General features: G+C 49.1%; 8 protein-coding genes across 8 annotated transcripts; 4 read left to right on the top strand and 4 right to left on the bottom strand.

Moving 5' to 3' along the window:
- Positions 1–112: 112 nt before the first annotated feature.
- Positions 113–1,584, top strand: DFJ58DRAFT_723735 (uncharacterized protein; the record flags this gene model as incomplete). The annotated part of the gene is made up of 3 exons (XM_041385045.1): positions 113–316; positions 369–630; positions 686–1,584. 3 exons carry the CDS (start codon positions 113–115, stop codon positions 1,582–1,584), a joined length of 1,365 nt encoding a protein of 454 aa, XP_041248115.1.
- Positions 1,585–1,895: 311 nt separating this feature from the next.
- Positions 1,896–4,925, top strand: DFJ58DRAFT_115498 (uncharacterized protein). Its single transcript, XM_041378693.1, has 4 exons — positions 1,896–2,596; positions 2,647–2,719; positions 2,769–2,814; positions 2,865–4,925. Exons 1-4 carry the CDS (start codon positions 2,128–2,130, stop codon positions 4,758–4,760), a joined length of 2,484 nt encoding a protein of 827 aa, XP_041248114.1. The 5' UTR covers positions 1,896–2,127; the 3' UTR covers positions 4,761–4,925.
- A 1,742-nt stretch (positions 4,926–6,667) lies between these two features.
- DFJ58DRAFT_654164 (amino acid permease) lies at positions 6,668–8,812 on the top strand (the record flags this gene model as incomplete). Its single annotated transcript, XM_041381777.1, has 9 exons — positions 6,668–6,816; positions 6,867–7,005; positions 7,062–7,177; positions 7,264–7,437; positions 7,487–7,706; positions 7,757–7,969; positions 8,029–8,104; positions 8,157–8,485; positions 8,546–8,812. The coding sequence occupies 9 exons, from the start codon at positions 6,668–6,670 to the stop codon at positions 8,810–8,812; spliced, it is 1,683 nt and encodes a 560-aa protein (XP_041248113.1).
- Positions 8,813–9,432: 620 nt separating this feature from the next.
- Positions 9,433–14,056, bottom strand: DFJ58DRAFT_860159 (uncharacterized protein; the record flags this gene model as incomplete). The annotated part of the gene is made up of 10 exons (XM_041394009.1): positions 9,433–9,467; positions 9,518–9,595; positions 9,647–9,927; positions 9,979–10,175; positions 10,229–10,553; positions 10,604–10,948; positions 11,002–12,791; positions 12,844–13,193; positions 13,248–13,376; positions 13,411–14,056. The coding sequence occupies 10 exons, from the start codon at positions 14,054–14,056 to the stop codon at positions 9,433–9,435; spliced, it is 4,176 nt and encodes a 1,391-aa protein (XP_041248112.1).
- A 1,263-nt stretch (positions 14,057–15,319) lies between these two features.
- Positions 15,320–16,827, bottom strand: DFJ58DRAFT_714339 (PAXNEB-domain-containing protein; the record flags this gene model as incomplete). Its single annotated transcript, XM_041384008.1, has 4 exons — positions 15,320–15,813; positions 15,870–16,041; positions 16,143–16,329; positions 16,385–16,827. The coding sequence occupies 4 exons, from the start codon at positions 16,825–16,827 to the stop codon at positions 15,320–15,322; spliced, it is 1,296 nt and encodes a 431-aa protein (XP_041248111.1).
- A 27-nt stretch (positions 16,828–16,854) lies between these two features.
- Positions 16,855–19,259, bottom strand: DFJ58DRAFT_768136 (uncharacterized protein). Its single transcript, XM_041388916.1, has 5 exons — positions 18,742–19,259; positions 18,638–18,685; positions 18,513–18,584; positions 17,868–18,436; positions 16,855–17,816 (listed from the first exon to the last, which is right to left on the bottom strand). The coding sequence occupies exons 1-5, from the start codon at positions 18,904–18,906 to the stop codon at positions 17,138–17,140; spliced, it is 1,533 nt and encodes a 510-aa protein (XP_041248110.1). The 5' UTR covers positions 18,907–19,259; the 3' UTR covers positions 16,855–17,137.
- Positions 19,242–20,250, top strand: DFJ58DRAFT_768134 (LexA/Signal peptidase). The gene is made up of 4 exons (XM_041388915.1): positions 19,242–19,374; positions 19,423–19,482; positions 19,530–19,871; positions 19,934–20,250. The coding sequence occupies exons 1-4, from the start codon at positions 19,306–19,308 to the stop codon at positions 19,991–19,993; spliced, it is 531 nt and encodes a 176-aa protein (XP_041248109.1). The 5' UTR covers positions 19,242–19,305; the 3' UTR covers positions 19,994–20,250.
- On the bottom strand, positions 20,067–21,258 carry DFJ58DRAFT_115253 (TPR-like protein). Its single transcript, XM_041378692.1, has 6 exons — positions 21,047–21,258; positions 20,677–20,991; positions 20,590–20,626; positions 20,441–20,539; positions 20,229–20,387; positions 20,067–20,176 (listed from the first exon to the last, which is right to left on the bottom strand). The coding sequence occupies exons 1-6, from the start codon at positions 21,110–21,112 to the stop codon at positions 20,097–20,099; spliced, it is 756 nt and encodes a 251-aa protein (XP_041248108.1). The 5' UTR covers positions 21,113–21,258; the 3' UTR covers positions 20,067–20,096.
- Between the last annotated feature and the right edge of the window lie 6 nt (positions 21,259–21,264).

The raw sequence follows: 21,264 nt of genomic DNA, 5'->3' as shown, positions 1-21,264 counted from the left end.
AGGATGTTGTGATATTAATTACTATTACAGTGTTAGCGCCCTCACTCATTTGTTTCTCTTTTGCCTAGTCTTCTGATCCTAACACTCGTTACCACTCGACATTCATTCATTCATGTTTCACTATTCTGGGCGTCTTGCTGGACTCGACGAAATGGTCTTGAAGATCAGCGCTCCTTCTAAAATTGCTTCTGCGGTATCAACATGTACCCTCGACGGTGAGCCGTACCTTAAGGTTAGGAAGGTCAAAAAGCGCAAGGCTGAGCGGGCATTTCGTCCACCCCTTGTGGACAAGACACTACCGGCGGTAAACCATGCTGTATGTAATAAAAAACCTGCTCGCGGGCTGGCCTATTAATACCACTGAATAGTCAATCCAGCTGCCCCACGCTCCCTCAAAGATACAGCGTAAATCATTGGAAAAGTCTGTCGCTGTTGAGAAACCCCCCGAAGAGCAACAGAACCTTGTTCCTCCTAACCAACCCGTTACTCGCATCAACCGCTCACGGTGCAATATTGAGTCATTTCGCCCCATTCCTCCTCTGCCATCTGCATCCACGCTGCAGCTACCTTCCTTTCTCAATTTTTCAACCACACATTCGTTAACATCTCCTTTGCCTGCAAATCAATGTCGTAACGAAACTTCCCACTCCCTCCCAGCCAATATCTTGTTCCGCCATTCATCTAGCCACGTCTCATCCACCCGCCGAGTGGTTGTTCGTAAAACTAAGAACACAAAGCTGTATGAAGGACCGCATTGGGTTCCCGCCTTCCACCACCCGAATAGTCCTTATGTTCCATGGCCACCTGCCGTACGGACATCGCATTCTTCCTCCATTGATGCCGGAATCACCCATCTCACCTCTTTACTCACGTAGTGGAGCTGTCGCACCTGAGCCATGGGGCTCGCATTCTACCACAGAAACACAGACGAATGTGGAAAAGCGTTCCAGTTCGTGGAAGAGCTTCAAGAAATCGGTTAAGAGTGGCTTGAAGAGTGTCAAGAGTGTTGTCTCGCGCATTGGCAAGGTCCCGAAACTCTCCCGCGGGCGTTCAGATATAAAGATGATAAATCGCAGCGACGACCCGGTCCCATCTGCTGGTGACTACATGGTGTTTGCAAAGAACTCATCCCCGGTTTCCCCGGGCTCTCCAACCAAAGATACCCCTGCCTCACGAGTTTCGTTGGGTAGTCTTGCATCATCAGATTCTGTTACCCTGGCTGCATGGCTAGCTGAACGACGTACCACCTCTAACACTTCATGGGAGTCTCCTGGGATGTCAGTGGATGAGTACGAGATGATGGGTAGTTGGTTGGACTTACGTGTTGGGGATGGGGAAAGGGTTTGTGGCGTTCTGGATTGTGCCGCCCATACTCCAAATGGAACACCCGACGCGCTTTGCCACGGACTGCGCGATTTCCATTCAGCAGTGCCTTCCGACGCCACAGTTAACGAACGTGCCAAAGCACATGTGCCGAAGAAGACGAACATCGCCTGTATCGACGCTGGACCTCAATTCGTGGTCACATCGGTTTTACTCTCTTCCGCGGCTGCCATCGCAGGCACTTGCCATGTCCACGAATGAATTGAAGACCTTGGACGACCCGAACGTTGAACGTTTCTTGATGTCCAAAAAATCCCGTGAATTAAGTATGCCTGGCGGATGGGCGTTCACATCATGACTCTAGATTATGGTGTGTATTTTGTCACAAAACCTAGCATTGTGGTGTATGTGTACTTGTTCACCCACAAGTGTACTGGATGGCACGCAATTTTATTCTACGGGTTTGTACCTCATTGATAATAATTGTATAGGCATGTATGTATATTTTGTACCTATAGTCACTGTAGTTTTGTTCATAATCTGTATTTCGTCCGTCTGCTTCCGACGAAGAACAAGGCAATCACTACGGTGGACATCGCCTTGTCCGGAAAAGGAAGGTGTTGAGGATGGTCAAACCACAAACAATGCCGTCGAAGCGTGTCCACACGCTTAAGTTGCGCTGTGGCCGCTTGTACTTCAACGGCAGATTATAAGGACAGAACATAATTAGACAATGCGAATCACATATCACACCCTCCAGCATCATCATTCCGCTCCCCTGCTTGCGTTTACCCTCGCTTCCTCATGACCTTAGCACGACAGCAAACATCACAGTCGGAGGCGGACCCAACCATGCTAGTCTCTCGGATACCGCCTCCGAGTTCAAGCTGCCATGACGAGAAGTCAGTAAATGGACTCCCTACATATGCCGCACCATCCATCTTTCCACACGATTACAACGTGCCATCAGGCATAGACCACACCTCGCAGTTCTTTGAAATTCTTACTGCGCCCTACCGTCCTCCAGCTTCCCTGAGTCCTTGGCGGCGTACAACCCCACGTCAAGAAGATGTGCAGAGGTGTGCAGCAATGGTAGACTGGGGCGATACGGACGAGAACTCAACGCCACAAGAGGGGTCTTCTACTTTGCAACACGAGTCCTCATTCCATGAAAACTTCGCTAAGGATATCCCAATATATGTGCCACACGGCCCATGCGCATGGGCAGCTGGTGAGGATATCCAACAAACAGAGACATTGTTATCCCTACGGCGTGCGTTTGTCGCGGAGTCATCTTTGTTCATCTTACTTACAATGGTTTAGAGGGCTCGATGTGCTCAGCCTATATACAATCCGGTGTTATCGCCGGACGAAAGATAACTTTTATCAGCCGACGGTGAGCAAATGTCCCAAGTGATCGTTATCATTGACTCAACATGACATAGATGGAATCTGGACAAGCAAGCGGATTGGATCGGTTTTAATTCCGAGGTTCGTGCGCATAATGCAAGTCATTCGTCTACTGAACGTCTGTCTTTCAGATGACTCTCTACAACTCAGAACAATACCTGAAGCCCCTCCAAGGCGTCATTGTTCCTCGCATCATCGGTGTCCACATCCTGCCAGGCGCGATCAGCATTGCTATGGAATTACCCCATCAAAGTTTTTGGATGGAGGCCTCACCTACCATGCCCGACGTCCTCAAGGAGCGTGCTATGCAAGGGCTTGAAATGCTCCATTCGCGAGGTATCCTCCATGGAGATATTGAACTTCGTCACGTTCTTGTCGGCGGGGATGGCGCTGTTACATTCATCGATTTCCAACTGAGCCGAAGTACCAATCCCGACGAATCTGTGGGCTTAGAGAAAGCGGAGGACGAAGAGTTTCGCTTCGAGAAACGCCTGCTTGCATTCAAGCTTGACCTCCACGGTGCTCGGGCGAGTGAAATCCAGAAGACGGAAGCTTTCATACAGCGTACTAAGCGAAATAAACGGAGAGATGAGTTGTGGAAGCGTCGAGCCCAAGGAGCTCGCACTGGATACATTCCACCTTATGAGGAGGAGCCTGAGGAGGAAAAGATAGTGCCGCCTGTCCACCCTCATGACTTGCAGGATACATGGATTAAGAATTCTGATGCTCCTCCAGTACGCGTCGTTGTTCCTGGACAGAGCAAAGAACAGGTGAAGGCTGCTATTCGGACATTCCTCGAGTCTCTGGCAGAATCCTGTCCTGACCAAGCGCTTTCTCAACCACTACCTTCGATTGGGGGCAGCGCAGGAGTGTCTGAAGCGGGACCATCGACGTCATCTATCACGTCGGCACGCGCGATCGATCTTTCTCCGACTGCAGTTCACGAATCGTCACCCTCATTGACGGGACGAAAACGTTATAGAGAATCTTGCCCCTCTCCCTCTCCCCACGCCTCTCTTGCTTCATCCGATTCCCCACCCTCAAAACGCATTCGTCGTGAAATAGAATCCTCATCGTCTGCTAGCGTCTCCTCCACTATTCATTCATTGCCAGCAATGCCCTTCGTCAATTCTCGTGATCATGTACACATGTGGTATTCAGATCTCCCAGACGATGCTGAAGTTCCTCCCCCTCCCGTCCGTGTTAGACCTCTCTCGCTGAGCGCTGCACTTATCCGGCAACAAAACATTGCACTTTGTCGTGAAGCCGGGCTTCCCCACGCTGAACTAGTGGAGAGGGGCGAGGTTTCACCCATAAACGCGGTTCGTCACCATTTGCTAGCCAAGAAACGTAGAGGCATAGCACGAGGCAATTTACTCCGGGAGCGGGATCGGGAGGGATACTCGCCATACGTCCACCATATAGAGAGGTCACGTCAACGAGAGCGCTATCTTACCCTGAAGGAGCTGAAGAACGCGTACATAGCGACCTGTGCAAATGTCCCAAAACTGTCAGATACCCCAACGCAAGCAGGAGATGGGACATTTTCTGCGTTGCTCCACATGAACGAGCACAAAGATATACCAGAAGGACCCAGGATATTGCAGCAGGCAGAATACGACCTCGTGCAGGATACCCGCAAACAGGCCATCATACTCGCTCCCCGTCGAGGGGTACTAAAGCGACGAAGAGAAGATGACCCTGTTCAGAACTTCCTGCCTGCGACGAATTCTCCCAATCCTGCGGTGCCTGTCGCTGATACTGGCAGCACTATTCCTCCGCCTCGCAAGAAAGCCCGGATCAAGGGCCCATCCCACAAACTAGCACCCCCACATATACCCCTGTTCCGCACATCAGATCCTGGGTCATTTGAGAGCAACCAAAAAGCAAAGGTCAACCCTCTGCATGACCGTAGTCTGGCTAGGCGTCGTTCACGATCACGTCCTACATCAGGCATCGATTTTACTCCGCCATCGTGGCGTGGTCTATCCGTTTGGATGGGATCTTTGATGGGCTGGTCGCACTGAAATTACCTTGTAACGATTTCGTGGCGTTTACCTTATTCATACTCCCGCTTTTCGGACTTCGACTTTCTGTGTAATATCTGTTAATTCAAATTCTTAATACGAAGGAATACTATACCTTTGATAGGAGACTAGTTCGAATGAGAAAACATTGCCCCGTAACGATAAGCATGTCGGAACCTATCGGAACCAATTTAAAAGTCTAGATACAACTCCAAAAATTGCTCGTGTGACGCGAAAACTTCTAGTGGCGTACCTTGGTATACACGCGCTCAGCACCGGAAAAAGTTCAGCCGTCGACATGTAGTACCATGGCGTAAATGTCAAAGGGGATTTCCTGGGATTTGTTCATAAGTTCCGATCATTACCTTGCATTGTTAAGACAATCCCTTCTGTTGAATGGGACTAAATCATTACAACGACCTCTTTCCGGGTGAACGATGAACGATTTTCATTGGCTGGCTATGCGGGGACCATATATAGTAAGTACTTCGTTAAGAGAATCATGACTAGCACTGGCCAATGCATACTTGGGTAAATCAAACGCTGTCGATCGTGGGAGGTGCGGTCATATTATGTAAGCCGACTCTCATCCTCTGTCCCCACATACCGGGCTATTATAACTCACGATCAGACTTCAAGCGGGGCCGTTGCCGTGACCAAAATTAACCAAAGGCTTACGTGACTTAAGTCCTGGACCGACGAAACCCCTTGGTGGTCAATTTGCCTGTACTAGGTAAGTATGAGAATCTCTAGTAGCAGTCTGCATCCGCGCCTTTTAAACTTCATCTGCCCAGGTAGTGAGCCATCTAATATTACCCATTCGCAGGCACAAGTAGCACATGCTAGGGCTAACTTGGATTCTATCTCGGCGAGTTTGTACCTTGTGCTGTAGTCTGAGGCTGTTCGCCTTGAAACAGGTCATAGGAACTTCGCTCGCCCCGATGCCCCCGATTCTTTCCTTGAACGTCTGATGCTCAAGACCAGCAGGCTGTAGGAGGTTGATTTCTTCCTGCGATACTACGGCACTGCAAGGTAATTTTCATTGTCAAGTGTAACATGTGACAGTTCCGCAGGCTGCAGGGGCTGCTGCAAGATCCGCTGCGTAAATCATAATTATAGGCAAGTCTCCACCTGTCTCCACGCGCACGGGCCTCCATACCATCATATGGACGTCAACCTGATCCATCGATCTCAGTCGTGCGAACGGCACATAGGGCCATTTGCCAAGTCTTTGCCACATGTCACTGCCTTGTAAAATCCGATTACCACTAGCTGTAGTCTGCTGTAGTAGGATAGTCGATCAACATCATCATGATGAGCCGGCAAGAGCAAATTTGATTATCGACAGTCCCAATGGTAAGTATCCGACTACTGGGAAATTGTTCAAGTTTTTCTGATGGAAATGCCACCGTGACTTCTACTATGGAGATACACTGTACTTCAGGCTCAGGTCAAGACTGCTATCCTCCACGGATACATAGCAACCACTAATGCGACTCGTAAGGTCGCCAGCTGCGTTGCACTGACGCCTTATTGCGCTACTCCTCCGAGTACTTGCGTTTGAATGATAATATACAGCAAGCTCTGATAGCTATTATGGCTTATTGTATAACCCTATCAAACGTTGATGCTGTACAAGCTGTAGATGCACAGTATACCCCTTCCAGCAACTTCCTGAGCATATTTACGGTAGGAGGAGCATCGTTGTAACTACTATGCGGTGCCTGACCTACCTAATCCCGCTCGGTTAATTCGGGTATGTCACTTATCAGACCGTGGCGTTCATGTCCGTACGGTAAGGAAGTTCACTGCCACGGCCCCCCAGACGCTCATATATCTATCAGCCGTGCTTGGCCTCAATTCTTATCTCTTTCCTCATACCTTCGAGCAAGCGAGCGCTTGCCAATATGGGTGCCGAAAAGACAGACCCTACTGCCAGCAAAGGCGAATTCTCTGACGCCTCAGACCATGATCATGATGGAGGAGAGTCTATGCAGGCCCCCCCGCGGCACACCCTCCAACGTAAACTCAAGAATCGCCACATCGCTATGATCAGGTCTGTTGCATTTTTCTTCTTTCTTCTGGTCAATTCTCACCTCCCTCAAGTATTGGTGGTGTCATCGGTACTGGTCTTTTTGTTGGAACCGCAAACTCTCTGGCGAATGGTGGCCCCATTGGTCTGTTGCTCGGCTACGTGGTCATGGGCTCCATCGTCTATTCCGTCATGATCACTTTGGGAGAAATGGTGTGCTTGCTGCACGTCCCAGACGTAGATCACATACCTCATCTTCATTTCCGTAGATTGCTTTCCTCCCTATACCTGGTGGTCACATCAAACTGGCCGAGCGCTTCGTTGACCCTGCATTCTCTTTTGCCATGGGTTGGAATTACTGGTATAGCTGGACCATTGTCTGTATGTCCATTCTTCCTCCTTCATTTCTCGCAATTACTCACCTCTTATTTTTTTTAGCACCTGGTACTTAACTTTAATGCATTTTCTTAGCGCGCCTGCTGACATTTGTTATCTCCCAGCCGAGCTATCTGCTGCTGCATTATTGATGAACTATTGGAATCAAACTGTCAATGACTCAGTATGGGTCGCCATGTGTCTTGTCGTCGTTGTCACCATTAATATGCTTGGTGCTGGCGCTTACGGCGAGGCGGAATTCGTCTTTGCGTGCGTACCGAGTACTATATCCCGATCTCGTATTCTGATATCACTACAGATCCATCAAAGTCCTCACAATCACCGGTCTTATTATTCTCGGTATAGTCATCGATTTGGGAGGTGGCCCAGACCATGACCGCATTGGATTCCGCTACTGGAAAAATCCTGGACCATTCGTTCAGTATAATGGCATTGAAGGTTCCAAAGGACGATTCCTTGGCTTCTGGGCTGTTTTATCGCAGGCTGCTTTCTCGTTCATTGGAACTGAGATTGTTGCTGTACGTTATATTCTAGGCTTGTCAATCCATCGCTCACGAATCTTACCTAGATTGCTGCTGGAGAAGCGAAGAATCCTCGTCGTACCTTGCCCAAAGCCATCCGTCGAGTATACATCCGTATATTACTTTTCTACATCGGTGGAACACTTATCATTGGTCTGCTTGTACCATCCAACAACCCATTTCTTAAATTGAACAGTGGAACTGCCGAGTCTCCATTCGTCCTTGCTATCGAAACAGCTGGAATTAAATCTCTTCCTTCAGTAAGCAGCACATGGCTTTCCTTTTTTACCTAGAAATTTCTGATTGCTATTCAAAACAGATTATCAATGCTTGTTTGTTGACCTCGGCATGGTCCGCTTCATCTAGTGACTTGTACACCTCGTCTCGTGCGATTTGTATGTATACTTTTTTTGGCAGCCAACTTACCGAAATTAACGCACTTCGTAGATGGTCTTGCAGCCTCAGGAAATGCTCCCAAATTCTTCCTTAAAACCACACGTAACGGGTTGCCTTACATTGCTGTTCTCTTCTGCGCCTCTTTCTCCCTTCTTGCCTTCATGGCTGTGTCCAAGGGTGCGGGCACAGTGTTTCTCTGGTTCTCCAACATGACGTCCGTCGCTGGCCTTATGACGTGGTTTGCTATTTCGGTGACGTACCTCCGCTTCTACAAGGGCATGCAGGCCCAAGGCATAGATCGCAAGTCGCTCCCTTACTACACGAATCTCCAGCCATACGCGGCGTGGTGGGGAGCTGTCTCAACGGTCACTGTCTGTTTCGTATGTCAAATTTTCATATTCGCTAATACTGTTTAGACTGATCATTCCTTTACTCTCTAGTTCAGCGGATGGAGCGTCTTCCTCAAAGGAAATTGGAATACTGCAACTTTCGTCACCAACTACATTCTTCTTATTACCTGGCCAATAATGTACGTTGGCGCTAGCTTCTACTATGGCACCAGGCCCGTTGCTCCAGAGGACATGGACTTCAAGAGCGATCTAGCTGAAATTGCGGCGGATACATATGACGAACCCCCACCAAAGAACAAGATGGAAGCATTCTGGCAATGGCTGGTGAGCATAGCTGCTCCGCTTGGCAATTCTTGACATCACTAACGTCGCCTCACTCGTAGGTGTAATTGTATTTGCAATAATACCTGGAGCCCATTGATTATATCATTTTTTTGTAAACCTTCAGTTATCCGACATACCTGGTTATTGCATGTCACTGCCAACTCTACCAATATGATAATATCTAGTCAACTTGATTGTGATTTTGCTGATCAAAATCCGACTTTGTCCTCAGTGTACTCTATATGTAGTGAGCCGTGCGAAGAAAACGAGTATTTATATGCATATTCGTCTCGATCAAGAATCTAGTTTACCGTAATCAGCGTGTAAGAGTTATTCCAAAATTCTACAGTTTGATCAAAATTGAAATTGAAATGTGACCTCGAGCTTGGAGCATGACAAAACCGTCTATCACGGCGGAACGAGTTTCAGGGCTTGTATTGTTTTCAGTTAAGTTTGTCTATTTTACCTAGCCATACGAGAGTTAAAAGCGTAATGTGTGAAATACAGTGGGAAGATAATGTTGAGGACGAAAACCGAATGCAACATGCAGGAAACTTAATGACAGTATATATACGTATCAGAGTGCCCATCCAGCGAGCTAGAAACGAGATTGGGTACTAGGTTTTAGGCGCGACGGGGACCTGGGTAAGTGTCTATGCTTTTGCAGAAGGTATATGCAGATTAATGGCTAAGGTCCGCTGTCAGCCAAAAGTGGACTTTAGGTGTGGTCGTATTTACCTCTAAACCAGTTCAAAGCATCAGAAGGTGATGGAGCATCGAAATACAGGATAGCCTTGTTGTCAACCAGGCGCAAAACTAGGGCCAATGATGAGATAAGCAAAACTCCTCCATTTCAGATCAACTTACCAGTTCCATGGACGATGCTTGCCGGTTGGGGCAAGGTCTGCATCCGCAGCACCGCCCACAGGTCGACCACAGACATCGGATCCTTCCCGTCGCTAGGATCCCTGCAGAGAACAAGAAGGTCGTTGCACAGTATTCCGATAAGAGGCCGGGGGTTAAGCTCTGGCGCTAGGCAATCAACTTGAACAGCAGAGGCGTCCCCCTGAGCATTGAACGTCTCAAATGAAACGACCGTCTTTCGCACCACCCTAGTGAGCAGTAGAGGTCCATCCATGATGAGCCGTCTGGTCGAAGCGTCAGAGGACTGGAAGCTGATACTTGTGTTCACAACTCACCGATGTGGTTGCACCAGAGGGCTGGGGAATTTGCCTCGTATTCTTGACTGCCATTGAACAAGTTTTCGTCGAGATTCGGACTCTCGTTTGCCTTCGTTCATGTTGTTTGCCAACGAAGATATTTCTGTCAGAGCTCGGTCCAACGAGTCATCCAAAAAGGTATACGATGGTGGAGTGCTTCGCAAAAGCTCTTCCAACTGAACAGACGATCAGTTAGTCGTGTCATACACGGACCAGTGCGAACGCTTACTAGTAGCCGGTACCGTGGTATTCGTTGAACTGGTAAAAGTAAATAACCTTCCATATTGAGTTGTGAATGACGAGGATTCATGCGGCAACGTTTCAGAAAGTGTTTTATTCGTCTCCGTTGTCCAGACGTTAAATGTGCTGCATGACTTGGAGAAGATGGATCAGACATCACGGCTGGGACTGAAGGAGAGGAGATAGCAAGACCAAGCCCAGCAAGCTGGGCAGTGCTGGAGGAGGGTGTTAGGGTAGAGCCTGGTCTAGTGTTTCCTGCGACAGGCCTATCTGTCGACCAAAATCTGATGCGCTGGACAGAATTATCAAAGTTGCTGCGCATACTGTCAGCAAAGAGCGGAGCACGAAATATTCATGTACTTACTTGATATATGTCGAGTACATCCTCATGAAAGCAGCGTATCTCAAGAAACATCCAGCCACAGCCGTCGCTACCTGCACGGATAATTGACCGTCAGGATCCAACTCTTCACTTCCAGGAGGTTTCTGCAGCAGCGGAGCCGCTGCTTTCTCCAGCGACGGAAGGAAGCTTTCCTTGTGGAATGAAAAGAGACCTTCGATGCCACTGAAAACGATCTTCCTCTCTGCTGAGGGGATGGTTGTTTCTTTGCCGGAACCGACACCACTGATCAGGTTGACAGGAGCAGCACTAGGCTTGATGTATATATCGACAAGTTCTTGAAGGCCTTTCACGTACGTCTTCTCCGTTCTTTAAATATCAGTTAGTAACCTCTGTCACAGCCGACAATCAAATCTCCTTACTCAACAATTTCCCGAACCACAAGTGCACGCTTACTTTTATCATCCTTGTACTTCCGCTCTTCTTGAGAACAGTCCGAGACAGCAACGCTGACCGTCTGTGAAGCCGTTCCACTGCGCAGACTGGACATGGCATCAGGAGACCGTAGCTGCGCAGACATGGATCCTGCTCGAGAAATCGCCGACATTGCGGACGTGTCAGAGTTCGTCCTCTCAATGATCGTCGGTCTGCGCGAGCGCATTCCGCTCGACGGACTCTCTTCCACTCCGGAATACATGCTGATGGTATTACCACCCTGGGACGTGCCAAGATCGTTCATATCCTTCAAATACGCCATAACAGAGCGTAAAGCTCGCGTGTATGCCTCTCGAGCTCGTTCCTCCTCTCTCCGAGTAGCAAAGTCGACGCTATCCGAGTCTGGAATTGGACTCGATGACATACCAGGCTTTGGCTCATCCGCGTTATCACCGCCTGATAGGCGTTCCAGAAAGGGTACAGGTGACGACGAAGGAATAGTCGCTGTATCATCGACCGGCAAGAAGCTCCTTCTTCTGGATGACCGTGGAACAGGAGAAGATGATGGAATAAGGAAATTGCCAGGTATAGCAGGCGGCGGAATCGGGGAAGCCGTTTCAGAGGTTGGAGTCTCGTTCTCGGCCTCATTCTCTAGCTCTGGTGGGGACAAAGCGACAGAAGGAGCGCCGCCCGTGAGCGGCCCAAAAAATTCTGTAGTAGAGAAGCGAAGGTCAATCTGAGGCGACGTGCTTGAGAACGGCGTCGTGGGGTTGGAGACAGATACAATCCCCGACTCGGGCTGAGACGTGCGGTTGTACGTGGTGGTCGGGCGATATGGAGGAACAGGAGAGTCGGGTCCGGGTCGCATCTTCCCCATCGACATTTTCTTCAAGAAACCCCATCGCCCGCTCTTTTCTCTGTCCTTGGAGTGAGACTGAGACTGCCTTGCAGTGCTGTTCCTCTCCCCATAACCTGGTGAAGATTGAGGTGGATCACGCAACAGTGGTCGACGCGGAGAAGTCGCCGGTGAAATAGTTTCGACGGCAGAGATACGCAAGGACTCAGGAACTGTGGGCTCTAGAGTGCCTGAAGGCGGATCGAACAGTGTCTGAGGTAAGGATGGCCGCGGGTTACGCGTGGGGGTAGACGCTGACGAAGAAACGCCGAGACTGGCGTACCGCTTGGGTACGTTCAAGCGATCGGATTCCGGTGAGCCACCTACTACGGTAAGTAAATTCGAGCTGGACGCTGAGGTCGGGAGCGCTGGGCGGGCAGGGGTAACGATGGGTGAGTCCTGCGGAGAAATCTGAGAGTCATGTTGATCGATAGATGAACGTAGTTCCCCCGCGCTCTTCATTCTCCGCAGATCGTGATCTGTGTAGTAACCCGAGTCTTCTACGCGCTTCGATATCCTGAGTCCATCAGCCGCTTCAGTTCTGGGACGCGATTTTGAACTGAAAAATGATCCGTTTGGAGCAGTCTTGGTGCGTGTTAAACCCCGCGGAACAGCCTTGGGGAGAGGTAGCGTTGGCGGGGAGGTTACGGAACGACCAAGAAATGGAGCTCGAGCTGGGGTAATAGTGTCGTCATCAAATTGAGATAACGATTGCCCCTCCGGACCCGCACTATTAGGTTCCGAGTCCGTGTCGGTCTCTGGCCCTACAGATGAATCAGCAAGACTGGCAGGAGAAGGGGGGATCATGGGTGTCGAGGGCGGATAAAACAGTGGCATCGAAGTTTTAGCGAGCAGTGGCTCGACCAAGGCTTGCCAAGGACCCTGGAACGGGTTGCCATCAAGATAAAGCTCCTGCAGTGAAGGCAAGAGGCACAGCCAGCTGGGGCAGGGAATGCATTTTGTTCCTCCGAATGCTAAGGGTGTGAAGCTTGTCGAGCACGCATAATGAATCGGGAAGGCTACCAATACCAGTAGAATCCGCGATGAGTACACGCAGGGACGTGAGATTAGTCAAGAACGCGGGCAAGACTCGAACAGGATTGGACGCGACATTGAGCTCTTCTAGGTTCTCACATGAAGCAAGAGCAATAGGAACCGCGTTTAAGAAGTTGGCAGAAATGTCGAGTGCGAGTAGGGTATTGCATATTTGCGGTAAGACGCCTAGCAGGAAAGTCGGTATCGTACCGGGCGTGCTAGATGATCCCAGGAGTAGATGTGTAGTTCCTGATGAAGGTGGCGTCATGAGTTGTATGGATTGTAAATGACACTCGTACTCACCCGGATCAACGCGTAGCTGGACAACTGGGATACCTTCGCCTCTAACAATGAGGCCGCGGCCTTCTTCAGCTACCACTGCTGCAGATGTCCTTTCCTCCTCCTTGTCGTCAACTTCGTCATCTTCTTCGCCTAGGTCGTCAGTTTTCTTCGTCGCTTGTCAAACCAACTTCATCTCTTTCATCTACTGTTTGCCAACCCATGTCGAAGCTAGGGTTTTCCCGAAGGCGCGGTGCACCATTTTCATGCATGCTGTGAGTGTTATTTTGCCCGATGGAAGATGACCTCGATCGAATACTCGCTGAGTATTCTGACCACCTGGTTTGGTCTATTGGAGTCCTTCCTGCGGATGAAGGAGCAACAGTCTTGGTCTGTAAGATCTGTTCCACATCGTCGGATGCGATTCCTACTGCGACGCCAATCTCCTCGTCCTCTCCTGTAGCGACGTGAACATGGCCATAGTCACTCGATGTTAGTGCACTTCCGGAGCTAGTGTATGCAGACGAACGTGTGGATGCGGAAGAGGAACCTTCAGAAGAGAGAGCGGGTAGGGTAGAAGAGAGCCTATCAGACATGCGAGAATATGGGGAACGCTGGGGATATGGGTCTGGGAACTGAGAGGGATCTGGGAGCGGCGGCACCTTGGGGGGTCGTGCAAATGAGTGTATTGGAGATGAGTCTAAACGAAAAGAAGATTCGCCCTCGGAGACCGACCGCACGAGAGGTGTTTGTAAAAACGAATGGTCTGGCACCAGGGGATTGCCAGCAGATGGAGACTCGTCCAGACTTAAAATATCCGCAGTAAGTCTCATATTGGTTAAATTCTGAGTACCGTAATGTTGGGACCAGGTCCCAGATTCACCAGGTACAGATGGTGTCGGTGAGCGTGAGCGGGATCCGGTGTGATGATTGGGAGAAAGTGAGCTGGAAGGCGGTAAAGCGGTTGATGGATGGTCTAGATCTTTGATAACGGGTCAGCAAAAAAAGGTCGGGTAACGAACGTCGAAAACAACGAAAGAATTATGGTACTAAGCGCCGAAGACTCAAAACAAGCACAACCATTAAGTATGAATTGAAACACCAATCAATCCAACAGCCAAGTTCTAATGATAAATTCTCACCAGATCCATCTATCCAACTGGTTGGTCTTGGTAGAGCATAATTAATTGGTGGCATTGGCGGTAGTGGTTTTTCGTATACTGTATAACCAGCTCTTGGTGAAGCTGGCGTTGATCGTGAAGAGGGTACAAGCACGTTGGGATGGCTGTTCCTGACAGGAAGCTTGTCAACAGAACAAGGAGCATAATGAAACTTTGACTTACATGACTGGTCTGATGATTAGTTGGCCAGACGAGAGTGCTACGTCGACACAGTGAAATCTGAAGCTTAAGCTAGGAACGTCCAATTTTTTTTATGCACTGTAGTAGCGCTCAGTCTCATGTTGTTACATAAAACACGTTTTCTTTCCCATAAATTTTGATTACTAGTGCAAAAAAAAAGTGTATAACTACAGTGAGATATCTCCATCACTGCAATCGCGCAACATGGTTACTCATGACCATCACAATGCTGCAGGGTGAAAGCTCTTCAAATCTAAACTTCACACGTCACATCTCATGGTTATTTAATTATGCCAACTGCCAGAGCGATGAGTACTGACTGATCACGATATCTCCTCCTTAACGACATCAAATACTTAGTACTTCTCTAGACCTATATCTCCTCGCCAATCCAACGTAACGAGGGCTAATATTCCCACTTCAGTTATCTGTCTTTCCATCGAGGTAGGTTGTCCATGTAGCGTTACCGTCGTTGACACCGTGGCGTCATGAAATGATACTCACTTTTTCTATTTCCAGAAAATGTCCTTTGGTGTCAAGGACCAAGGTCGTCAATCTGAAATGCCATAACAGGGTATACTGTACTCCATTCCGCTAGACTCCGGCAGTCATCGCCACCTGATGGAAGCACGCATGCGTGAGGGCTTTCCCTCGCGGGTACGAATCAAGAAACTTCCCAATGCCTATTCTTCATATTCTTTGAGAAGTGCAGGGGTAACGGAGATAAAGTCATTTTCAAAAATCATACAAATCAGGGCGTTCCGAACGGAATGCCACCTTTTTCTTTGGCTTCTTTGGAGGGACAAGGGAGTCATCGGTAGTAATATCGGCGATGGCCCGAGTAGACCCTACATCCTTGGAACGTTCAAATTCAACCTCGACAGTTGCAAGGGAACCCTTTCTGCCTTCAGTGGCGAGGACAGTGGCGGGCATCGTTTCATGCACCATGCCAGCATCCAGGGACATAGCATTCGAGGCAGGTGTCGTCCGTCGCTCAGTCACACCACCTTCCAAGTCCAGATGTAGTGTCTCAAAGATAAGACGTTTGCGCATGCACTTGAAAGCCAAGTTATTTTCTCCGCTTCCACCCATTGTCCCCGCAGCCGATGACAGGCCGCGGAGAGTGGAGTATTTATCACTGGCTGGGAGAATTGTATGGGGGGCCGGAAGTGTATGAATTTGAACGATGCCGTGATGGGAAGGGAAAAGAGAAGACAGCGAAGGGTTAGCTGGGCACATGACATCAGAGTTTGATCTATTGTTGGGCACACGCATCAATGCTCACCCCCAAATGCCGACATCGAGATCGCTGCATCGGTTAGCCACCCTACTTTTTGAACCCACCCAGGTCCTCCCCACATATCCGTACACATATGAGGAGCAAGAGATAGCGAAGCGCAAGCGTTTGGATACCGATGCAGGAGCCTTCGAAGCGAGTGCAGCAAGGTCAACACGGTCTATCATTACATCAGTGACGATCTCCTCAGGCTTGTGGCAGGCGACTGTCTCACTAGTGGTTGCATGTCGCCCCAGTGGGGCGATCCTAAATCAGGGATACATATTCGAACAGCGTGTGCGTTTGTGCCGTTGACAGTAGCTCCTCGATCTGTTCGATCACTCCCGTGCCATCCTCAGATATATCGACATCAATCGGGATCAGCTGACCAGATTGTCGTGCAGCATCAAGGGATGCGGTGGGGATCCTGCATGTCAAATCAAATGTCATGCAGAAATCGTCATTAAGACTAGAATTGGTTGAACACCTCAGTATCGTCCAGCGTGAGTAGAGGACTTACATACGAGTTGGACGAGACTGTGGTCTGGAACTGCTTCATCTGCTCGTAACGCCAGGCAATCTTGATCTTATCATCATGCTGACTCGCTTTCTCGTCGTCTGCATCCTCAGTTGTACTGGCTTGTGCAGGCGTCGATGGAGTACTCCCTGCCATCCAGATGCCCTCCCTTGCAAATCTCAGGGGTTCGTCACGGATGATGCAGACTTTCTGACCAGACGCAAGACCTTGCGCTACAAAGTACTTCTGCACTAGTTCTCCGTATGCCGAGTGATGATCGGGAGCAAGGACAGCGAGAGAGCAGGATAAGGGTAGTCCCCCACCGAGAATATCATCAAGTGAAGGTACCCCAGTTGAAGTTATTACGGTAGATGTGGAAAATGGAGAAAGGCGAGTGCCTTGGGGCAGGGTAGCTCGACCTGATAGTGTTTTACGTTTGAACGACGACATCAAAAGCGTCAGTAGATCTTCCCTGCATGAAGTGATTACTCGATTTCAAATTGGAATTGTATGCTCTTGAAGTTCGACCCCCCTTTGGTAGGTGGCCAAGTGGCTATCATACAGTAGAGTCAGGGACGTATGAACACTAACACGAGTAATTCGCCGGGCAATCGCCTACTCAACGTAACTAGTGACTACATAAGTATTCTCTGGGCAAGATCCGCAATGAACAGTATCACCTGCTCGGCATAATATTCATCATTTGACTGTGATTCATGGAGACTTGCACGGTGCAAGATAGATACTCAGCCCAAACAATTCACAACGACAACTGCGCCGACTTCTGGAGCAGCTCACTCAAGTCCGAAGCCGGTGCAGGGACGCCAGCAGAGACGGAGTGGACCGTCTCCTGCTGGTCGTCACCGACTACTCTGATTGTGAATCCGTTCGGTACGCTCGGCAATCGAATTTGACCCATGCCCCTCTGCCCAGGACACTGGAAAGGATTAAATGTTATGGGGTATTCTCTAGGTCGTGTGAGATTGTGAACCTCCGAGCCATGGTAGTTTAAGCGGGCCTGAGGGAGGATATGGTCGATGATCAGAGGGAATGAGTCTCTTTGCTGTTCTGCGGATTGCTCTGCATATTCGGTGACGGCAAAAGGCTCATTGTACATATGACAGTACAAGATGACGGACTGCCATGCTGGATAGTTGACGAGCCCAGCATTTAAGCCGATGACAGCATCAGGTTTGTTGTATATGTATCGGATGAAGGGGTGCTTCGGGTGCCAGTCTTCATGATCTCCATAGAGAAAAATAGACAGGGTGCTGGCTCCACATGATGCAGGGCTGGTGTACGTGTAAACTGGCTGGTTATGTTTCGCCTTCATTGCGATGCTATTATTCTTCGCCTTTTTGACGAGAGAGTGGACCGCGACGCCAAAGAGAGTCATCTTGATGTCTGTGTAAGGAAGCAGCAAGGCTAATTCAGAGAATCTATCGTAATTGTCGTCAGACTGAAATTAGCCGCTGAGAGTTCCCACATACAGGGGAAGCATATTCAATTCAACTTCGGCACCGATATAATGCACGTGGAGCGCCTGACGTCTCGCCGCAGAATTTCTCTTCGGCCCTGTGACGTGGAGCACGTTCACCAAAAGCTGGTATACGGTGAGAGGGTAATGCAACAATAGGGCAGCTGGCGATTCCTTGGGAAGATTGCGCCACTTGTACCATGAGTCCCAGTCCACGATATCCACCTTGGAAGCAAGCTCAGGCTCCGTGCCAAGCTCAAAAACCAATCGAGGGATTAAACGCTTCTCTAGCTTCCAGCCAGTCTCATCCGTCAACAGTTTATCTGAAAGGAGCATGTAGCCGTGTTCAAACCCCTTTGTATCATCGATGCAAGGCGCTCCAGCAGGTCGGGGAGGATCGCTTGCATGTTTAAGGTGTGGGTTGGAGCCTCCAGGAATGCTCCAGTAGCCAAAGCCTTCAGGACCCAAGACATTATGCAAAGCGCGCACGAGAGGCTCGGCAAACGTGCCATCCTTCTCGATGCGCCCCCAAGGAAATTGCTTCAGGAGGGCTTGCACTTGGGGGACCTTCTCCATATGAACCTGAAATGGAACCATGTCAAACAATATGAAAATTTTGTACTTCAGGTAACAACAGGCAAGCATTGATCATCCGTACCTTATTCTTTGCGCAGAGGAGTTTGTGGCCTGAGCTTCCGTACCTCCCAGCTTTCCAGTTTGCTTTATGGCACTGAAAAGTCCAAGGTAAGGGAGTGCAGAGATTTAATGAAGACCCGAATTGACATTCATCGAGCAGAACACAGCGGCTTTACAACCCGAGCAGATCAAGGGCTAATGACTCAAAGTCAGTCACGGTCATGGACTAAAACGCGACTATTTCGACATACTTTGCCACTGATGATGGGTAGATCGCAATTATAGCAGGTTGGAAATATCGAACAGTCCACTTTACTAGGGTCCCCTCCTGGACGCTGCTCACGCCGGAGTTTCTCTGCGTCTTTGTATATCTTGCGAGTGATGTCTGCAGCGGTGGGCATGGGCATGTTGAACATCGTATATGCAGGAATCAGAGGGCGGATTGGGGGGGGTCGTGGACGTAGATCGATAGCTTTTATGGGGCTGCCTCAAGGCTGCCTATGCAACATATTACGTCGATTACTGATCCTTGCTCCAGTGCTGGATCAGGGCCTTTGATCATCGATCAGCCTGGTACACTGCGAAAATCTTAGCAGATATGCATGATCCTGTGTTTCATTCAGCGGTTCCGTGCGGGAAGCAACGATAGAACTGAATGCTTCAACTTGAACCATGCCACGTCTGCCAGTGCAAGGTTGAGTTAGCACCCCAGACCTATAGACCCGACTAGTACCTTAAGGCTTTGTTAAGGCTTACCGTGAGATGTCGGGGCAAGGTAATTGTTTACATAAATATCTGTGACAGGCTTCGCTTCAATGATACATCCATCATGGCTGCACCTCGTAGAGCCAGCCATCAAGAGAGTCGGTCTTACTTGCCTTCACGTTTGTATTTAACAACTAGTTCTGCGGACATTCATTGATGTCGTCCAGCTCATTAACTTCGGTTTTGCCTTCCACCTTTTCAAGGAAAATGTCGGCGGCCTATGCTTCGTTCGTGAATCCAACCAGCCGTCATTAACGCTTCTGATAATACATAGATGGCTGGTCCTTCTATGCTTCCAACGCTTGACAACAGCGGCGAACTGGTTCTCGAAAGCATTCTCCCTCATCGGTTATTTCCTAATCAACTTGGAAGAGGGGAGCTCATAACCCTGACATCACCCGTTGATCCCTCTCGCATCATTTGCAAAAGGGTAATTGGCCTTCCGGGTGATGTAATTTGCGTCGATCCGACTGGGCTCAAAGCTCATTCGACCGAGCATGTCGTCATCCCCAAGGGGCACATTTGGATTGCTGGTGACAACGCCGCGTGGTCAAAAGACTCGCGCGAGTATGGTCCTGTGTCTATGGCCCTAGTAAGAGGCAGAATTACTGCCAGGGTAAGTGCATCAAAATTTCTCATGCAAACAGATTCAATGACAGCGAGACTTGCATTCTATAGATTTACCCGTTCAACCGGTTCACCGTCTTCTCTAAGAACGCAACTTACATCGAACAGTGACACACGGGATGACAATCTAAAATTGACAGGCAATATACATTGATGATATGCTTTCTAATACAGCGTGACATACTGCAGTTTGAAGGAATTCAAGATCTTAATACTATCGAACAATGTTCATCGAGTAACCACCTTGCCCATTTGGTTCAAACTTGAAGTTGTCAGTGGACAATCCAAAGTTGCCTGATGGTATAACGTCAGGCTTATCAGTTTGCAGAGGGAAGTGACGACGTACCCAGTATACTATTGCCGAGGCTCTTCAGCTTGCCCGTCATTTCGGCCATTTCTTTCTTCTGAGCCGCTTGCTGCCGAGGTTCAAGAAGCTGCAGGCTCCGCTTGGTCTGTGCTACCTGAGGAGATGTAGGGGGTAGTAATTCCAGGAGTGACTTGTAGTCTAGATGATTTCGTTTGAGACATATCAAGATGCCCTTTAGCAGCAAATCATACCTTCTTGTGCTTGTGTCAAAGACGACCATGTGTCGAGGCGTTCGTTGGAAGCCGCTCGCCGCTGCAGGGCCTTGATATAGTGAGGATCGTCGAGCAATGCTGCAGGGAAACATGTATGGATGTTTTTTCTGTTTTTACAGACGACTTACATTGGGTACATGATTCAACTGCACTGCTGTAATCGCTCTGATCGATTACAGTGAGATCTTCGAAATATCGAGGATTGATGTGCATACAAGTTTGACAAGACATGCACCAATGTTGGCATTCAACACTGCTCGAGCCTTGGCACATTCTGCCTCGAGCTCGGAGGGGATGTTGGCTGGCTCTGGCCCCTCCTCTCGAGTTGGCACCTTACTTGAACTCGCTGATCTGGCACCACCGTGATCTGACGTATCATTTTGTGAGCTATCCGGTGGAGGAGGCTGCGGCGTTCGTCTAGGTAGTCGACTCAGAGCAGTTCTGTATGACACGAGAGCTTCACTCCATCTGCTGGCTCGGAACGATTCGTTGCCCTCCTGCTTCAATTCATCTGCCTCGGTAATATTTTTCTGCCGTTCAAATTGATCAGATACTCAATATTTGACCCTAAATTTGATAGTTTACCTTGATTTCGTGTTCATCGACGGACGGGGTGGACGCGTCGGAAGGCAAATGCTGGTCATCCGCCATTACGATAGATGGATTTGGATTGGATCCAAGTTGCCAACTTAGAACCTATGAGTAGTATTACACACTGTGTCTAACACGTTCCTCACGTGCGAAGTGAACGGGCTGTTAGAAATGCGTTATTTCATGCAGCTGATGCCACATTGGAAATCATA

This window comes from Suillus subalutaceus (genome assembly GCF_016647625.1).
Source record: "Suillus subalutaceus strain FC151 chromosome Unknown DFJ58scaffold_15, whole genome shotgun sequence".
NCBI lineage: Eukaryota > Fungi > Basidiomycota > Agaricomycetes > Boletales > Suillaceae > Suillus > Suillus subalutaceus.
Note: the sequence above shows the minus strand (reverse complement) of the source record. Positions and strands in the feature narration are given on the sequence as shown.

Bases quoted from the DNA above. Each gene is read 5' to 3' on its own strand.
- DFJ58DRAFT_115253 (XM_041378692.1), bottom strand. From the start codon at position 21,112: ATGGCGGATGACCAGCATTTGCCTTCCGACGCGTCCACCCCGTCCGTC. The intron at 20,627-20,676 runs GTATGCACATCA...GTAATCGATCAG, and splicing joins GTGCATGTCTTGTCAAACTT to AGCGATTACAGCAGTGCAGT. The intron at 20,388-20,440 runs GTATGATTTGCT...GAAATCATCTAG, and splicing joins TTTGACACAAGCACAAGAAG to ACTACAAGTCACTCCTGGAA.
- DFJ58DRAFT_768136 (XM_041388916.1), bottom strand. From the start codon at position 18,906: ATGTTCAACATGCCCATGCCCACCGCTGCAGACATCACTCGCAAGATA. The intron at 18,585-18,637 runs GTCAATTCGGGT...TGGACTTTTCAG, and splicing joins CTGTGTTCTGCTCGATGAAT to TGCCATAAAGCAAACTGGAA. The intron at 18,437-18,512 runs GTACGGATGATC...GTTCCATTTCAG, and splicing joins TCCTCTGCGCAAAGAATAAG to GTTCATATGGAGAAGGTCCC.
- DFJ58DRAFT_115498 (XM_041378693.1), top strand. From the start codon at position 2,128: ATGACCTTAGCACGACAGCAAACATCACAGTCGGAGGCGGACCCAACC. The intron at 2,597-2,646 runs GTGCGTTTGTCG...ACAATGGTTTAG, and splicing joins GACATTGTTATCCCTACGGC to AGGGCTCGATGTGCTCAGCC. The intron at 2,720-2,768 runs GTGAGCAAATGT...AACATGACATAG, and splicing joins ATAACTTTTATCAGCCGACG to ATGGAATCTGGACAAGCAAG.
- DFJ58DRAFT_768134 (XM_041388915.1), top strand. From the start codon at position 19,306: ATGATACATCCATCATGGCTGCACCTCGTAGAGCCAGCCATCAAGAGA. The intron at 19,483-19,529 runs GTTCGTGAATCC...GATAATACATAG, and splicing joins ATGTCGGCGGCCTATGCTTC to ATGGCTGGTCCTTCTATGCT. The intron at 19,872-19,933 runs GTAAGTGCATCA...TGCATTCTATAG, and splicing joins GAGGCAGAATTACTGCCAGG to ATTTACCCGTTCAACCGGTT.